Source organism: Austrofundulus limnaeus, unplaced genomic scaffold (genome assembly GCF_001266775.1).
Source record: "Austrofundulus limnaeus strain Quisiro unplaced genomic scaffold, Austrofundulus_limnaeus-1.0 Scaffold10, whole genome shotgun sequence".
NCBI classification, from domain to species: domain Eukaryota; kingdom Metazoa; phylum Chordata; class Actinopteri; order Cyprinodontiformes; family Rivulidae; genus Austrofundulus; species Austrofundulus limnaeus.
Genome location: NW_013952412.1, coordinates 4,944,060 through 4,949,114, shown reverse-complemented (window position 1 = coordinate 4,949,114; position 5,055 = coordinate 4,944,060). Strand labels below are relative to the sequence as shown.

The window sequence follows — 5,055 nt, the reverse complement described above, 5'->3', positions numbered from 1 at the left end:
GTGTGTGTGTGTGTGTGTGTGTGTGTGTGTGTGTGTGTGTGTGTGTGTGTGTGTGTTTTAGAGGATGTTTGCAGGCTTTACTGTGTTTTTCACTGTACATGTCATTTTCACTCTCTAAGCTTTTCACCATGCAGCTCCTCATCTTCATCCAGAAACGTAAATATTTCTCTTTGGTAATTTACAGATTGACCGATTAACGCTGAGATTTGGAAAATATCCCTTTTGAGATACTGTAGCTACACTGAATGACATTTACACTGAGATGCAAAAAAGATGTTCTGAACAAATAAAGTATGTCTTTGCATCAGAATCCAAAGAACCTGACCTGAGCTGAACTTGTTCTGATACTGCCAAGGTCAGCACCTGGTCTCTGATGACAAAGGCTTGTGAGGCAGAAGCGGCTGCAGGTTTCATTWTGTGATTGACAGATTAAAGGTGAAATTTCTTTTCTTTGTTCTTTAGCTGTAAAACACAGTAAATGTTGGCTTTTTAAAAAACAGAACGATCATTTTACCCGAAAGTGAGACGCAGGAAAATGCATGTTTTTTAAAATGCTTCAGGGAAGTTTCTTGTAGAAAGACAGACTTTACACTGATARTTTTTATTTTTGCCTCTGTGTTATTTTGTCAGATGAAAAGCATTATTATAATTCAGCACAAGGTGTTATTGCACAGTAATGTCAGTTATGTGAGTGACAGATGCTGTTAATAAGCAGTTATTTGGAGCTAAGCCTGGATGCAGGACGATATAAAGAGAAGGTCATGTCACAGCAAGAGGAGTGCTTTAAATGTAGGTTAATCTGCTGCAGATTGGCTCATAAACAAACAAGAGCATGAAACAATGACACCTTCACAGCAATAAACAAACACAACGCTCCATATGACGCAGTTGAACTGGATCGACAAAACAAACTGATGTTCTGATTTAACTTTTGCACAACACATGGAGGATTGGCGCAATCAAAAAACATTTTCTTTCAAATTATTTGTGCTTTCTGCTGATTTTCTCTCAGAAAAAAGACATAAAAAAGAGGCCTACTTCTTTCATCAAAAGAAGAAAGCAATTTCATTAAAATCAATTTTATTAAAGTAATTGAAAGCATTTTGTCAAAATTGTTTGATTGATTTGTTTAGACTTGGGTGAGTTTTAAAGTGACTTGTAAAGAAAAAAACAGTCTTTCTTATTGCTTTTTAAATTAAGCTTATCATTGCAGCAGTTCTCATCGCAGATATGTTGAGTCTATTTTCAAAAGAAAATTTAATTAAATTCAAATTAAATTCAAAATGTTTTATTGCAATAATAAATAAGGAAACAGTAAAACAAATGCTGCTCTCACCATAGTTTTATACCAAAATTATTTAATCATGAAAGTATATTAAAAATTCTGATTAGATTCTTGTGATTTAAGACATGATCATCACAAAAACAAATTGTGAGTGAATTTCTAACATTAAATTTCTCACTGTTAAATAAAGTTTGTAAAGAGAATAAAAAAGTTGTGCACAAGTTTCTGTAACTCAGCTGTTTCAGAGTTATTTTTTGTCAAGATGCTTATGACTACAGTGGAGTGGTRTTGGTGTGAAAACATTTTATATTTCCTGGATTTACTGAGGAACTCAGGCACACATTACTATAGGAGCTGAGTTATTGAGGTCTGAAAGGTTAATTTATCAGAAAAAAGTTTTTTTTTCTTGTTATATATGGGCAGAGCTATAAAGATCTGATATCTGGTGTGTATCAAGAGTCTAACTTTCAGTCTACTAAAAAAAACAATGTAAAGACTGCAGCAGAGCGTGAATTTCTGTCATTCATTACAGTTGATTTTATTTGACCTTTATTTTATAAACACATTTTATGTCAGATTACACTGGTGTTTGATTCATGCGGCTGTTTTTAAATACTTTTCATTTTGAGTAGGCTGGGATTAAACATTCTGACATGTCATGGTCAGTGTTGCTCTGCATTCATTTAAACATAATGAAGGAGGAACGATCCTTTCTCAATGATGACTGAATCTATACATCAGCTCGCTGTTGATTGATTACAGGAGTGTTGTCATGTTGAGCCAGAGACACGTTTTTCATAAATAAAGCAGTTTTATTGATCCGACAAGAGAGGACRCAAAGTATGCTGTCATTACATTTTATGACTGATCTAAGCTGGAGTCAAATGTTTTTCTCCTTTCTTTGTTAGAGATTTTCACTTTGGAGGGAAAATATTTGACTGAATATTCTTAAAAACATGGATAAGAAAATACCGTGTTTTTATTTTGATACTTTTTACAAAGAWCCACTGCACAGATATTATTGAAACTTAAAAAAAGACAACTAGGTTAATCTGTACAACTGATAAACATTTTAAAGGAGACACATCATGCAAAATCCACATTTTTAGTTGTTAAATACATTTTGTTGTGTACTTGGAGTCTCCAGGAGTGCAGAAAAGTTTAATTTAGTATATCTGCATACATATCCTTATATTCTGTTTGTTGGGTCATATATTTCAACCTGTTTGGTTCTTCCTGTATTCTATGGCTTTTTCTGAATGACTGCATCACTCTATTTGCGACAGAACTGCCAAACAAGGTCTGAATTTATTAACTATAATTTGATCATCTTCATCATGGGTCAGACTCTGGCCCCAACCTGTAAGGCTGTGTAAACAAGTCTTCTGTTGTTGATATCTTTAATCTGTAAACAAAAAGTTTCTGTGCAGCGAGATAACTGTAACTCCTCTTATCAAACCAGAATGGACAACTCTGGAAGCTGGAGTGGGGGGGCGGGGGTGTGAAGAGACTTGTTTAGAATTAAAGAGACAGCCTCAAAATGAGTTGATCTGAGACACACCCCAGGAAAGGAGTGAAAAGGGGACTTGTGGAGTTACAATAAAAAGGAACTCAGACCAAAGCATTGCAGTTCCAGCAGAAGGATTTAAATGGGAAAAGAAGGATTTAAAAGCAAGATATGTCTTCTTTTAGTCAATATAATTCAAGATGGCTGCCACAGCTGAGAAACACAAAAGTGGCTTTAAGTCAGTCAATTTTACAAAGACTAAGCTAAAACTTGGTGTGCTAACTGTTAGAATAAAAACTGTCTGTTGGCAGGAAAGTAAGCACTGGCTGTTCATTTGGAACTCATTATGACCCCCGCACATGAAGCGTAAGCAGGAGTCATATTGTTTTCGTACTGTTTATTTATTTATTTATTTATTTATTTATTTATTTATTTATTTATTCATTTATTTTTTTTCAGTAATTTTTGGTCAACCGTAGCACAAAAACAGCTGCACCAATCAACATGAAATTTGGCAGGACTGTGGATGAGTCCGACCTACACTGCACCAACCAACGGTTTTACAATAGACCCCATATTTGAGGAGGGGGCTCCATCCAAAGAGGGGGTGTCAGGACATGCAAAAATGCTCATAACTCAGAAACCATTAAACATAGGAGCTTCAGATTTCTTTTGTTGTTTAGCTCTGATGAAGCTCCATCCATCAGGTCAACCAATGCCACCCCCCACCCCAAAAAAGACCCTCACCCAAACCACTACAATTTTGGGATGCACCTAGTAGCGTGACATTTAATAGGAATAAAGACTTCTGAGTTCTGGTGCATTTGTGCGTGCGGGGGTCATTATGTTACCGCTATGCCGTATCTAGTTAACATTTGAAATCAACCCAATTCATGACCTCGTCCAACACATAAACACCTAAAACTCAGTTAGTCTGACAAAAAATAGGCTGTAATTTGGTGTGGTAGCTGAGAGGCATTCACATCCACAGCAAATGCTCTGAGAGATTTAACATCTCACAAGATCTCACAATAATGCACACCACTGTGTTTGTTATGTCGTTTACCAGGTTTAACCAAAATGCCAATAACTTTATCACTTCACAGCTTCAAATGATTTGTATTTAAATATCTGGCGTGAAAGGTGGCAGGTGATAAACATGCCTTCAAAGATTCAAAGACAGCAAGTTTGAAAATTGTTTTTGTTGTCTTGTGTTTGTACCCCAGAGCCACATCCATCAATCACTATTATCCTCCTCCTCAGAGCTAACACAGGAACAGAGTACAGTGAGTGTTTAAAGAGCTTGAATCAGGGGACAACTCTGTTTTTTTTTAGCATTTACATCCTATTATCTCTGTAAGTTGAAGAAAAAATAAATACAAAGATCTGAGTTCTAAAGGAGAGAAACGGTTTTGTTTTTTCTGCACAAAAGCAACACGACTGAGTGTGGCTGTGTGAAATCTACACTGGTGAAGCTAATTATGGCGTGTAGGATTCTGTTTTGGAAAAAGCCCGCTGATTACCTCCTGAGGTTTTGTTCGTGTTGAGAGAGACAACTGTGCTCAGCAGCATTCCTGTCTCTGGTCCTGTGTAATGGCTTCATCATGCAGTCAATCATCAGTCTTCACACTGCAAAGAGAATGCATCAAAAAACTTTATTTAGTCTGTTATGCACATTTTTTTCTGTAAAAAAAAGATGTAAATCTTTTGTTTTTGAGGTGCGTGATACAGTATATTACTCCTCAACAGGATGAAAAGTCAATAAAAAAGATGCCTCTGTTTGTTTATTCAATATATTACAAGGCTGTGCTTATTTTAAAGTAGCAGTATTGTGACCTTGAGCGTTTTGAGGCAAACATTATTACTTTTGTTTCTGTTTTCCACASTGTAATTTGCATTCATTCACAGTTGCCCGGGTGTGCACACGTGCACGGTTCAGACAAATAGCAGTGGAGGTGTCTGCAGCGGGGACAGGYTGCCCACCAGCAGAGACACTGTTGGCTGCAGAGAAGCCATCCGACAGGGCACTGCTGGGCTACAAACTGTCAGGGAAATATATCTGCTGCAGGAGGCAAAGGCACGCACACACGCACGCGYCTGAATTTCCTTTCACATATTCAGACCCATACTTAATTAATTGTAGCTCCCAGCCATTTGACAGTCACGCTGTGTGAGTGTATGTGCAGCTGGCCCAGTCACACTCCATTCACCACCCATCTGTCCATGTCAGGCTGGACTCCTCTTCCCTTTTTTCCCTTTCTGC

At 37.1% G+C, this 5,055-nt stretch overlaps 1 protein-coding gene across 2 annotated transcripts in view; it reads left to right on the top strand.

Annotated features, from left to right (window-relative positions):
• Positions 1–27: 27 nt before the first annotated feature.
• The window catches only part of LOC106513209 (RNA-binding Raly-like protein), a 41,273-nt gene continuing 36,245 nt past the window's right edge, over positions 28–5,055 (top strand). The window contains exon 1 of one of the 2 annotated variants that reach the window (XM_014001929.1): positions 28–156. In XM_014001929.1, the coding sequence (XP_013857383.1) occupies positions 99–156 (58 nt within the window). In that variant the 5' untranslated portion in view covers positions 28–98. The remainder of the gene's footprint in view (positions 157–5,055) is intronic. The other variant, XM_014001928.1, reaches the window with a different exon arrangement.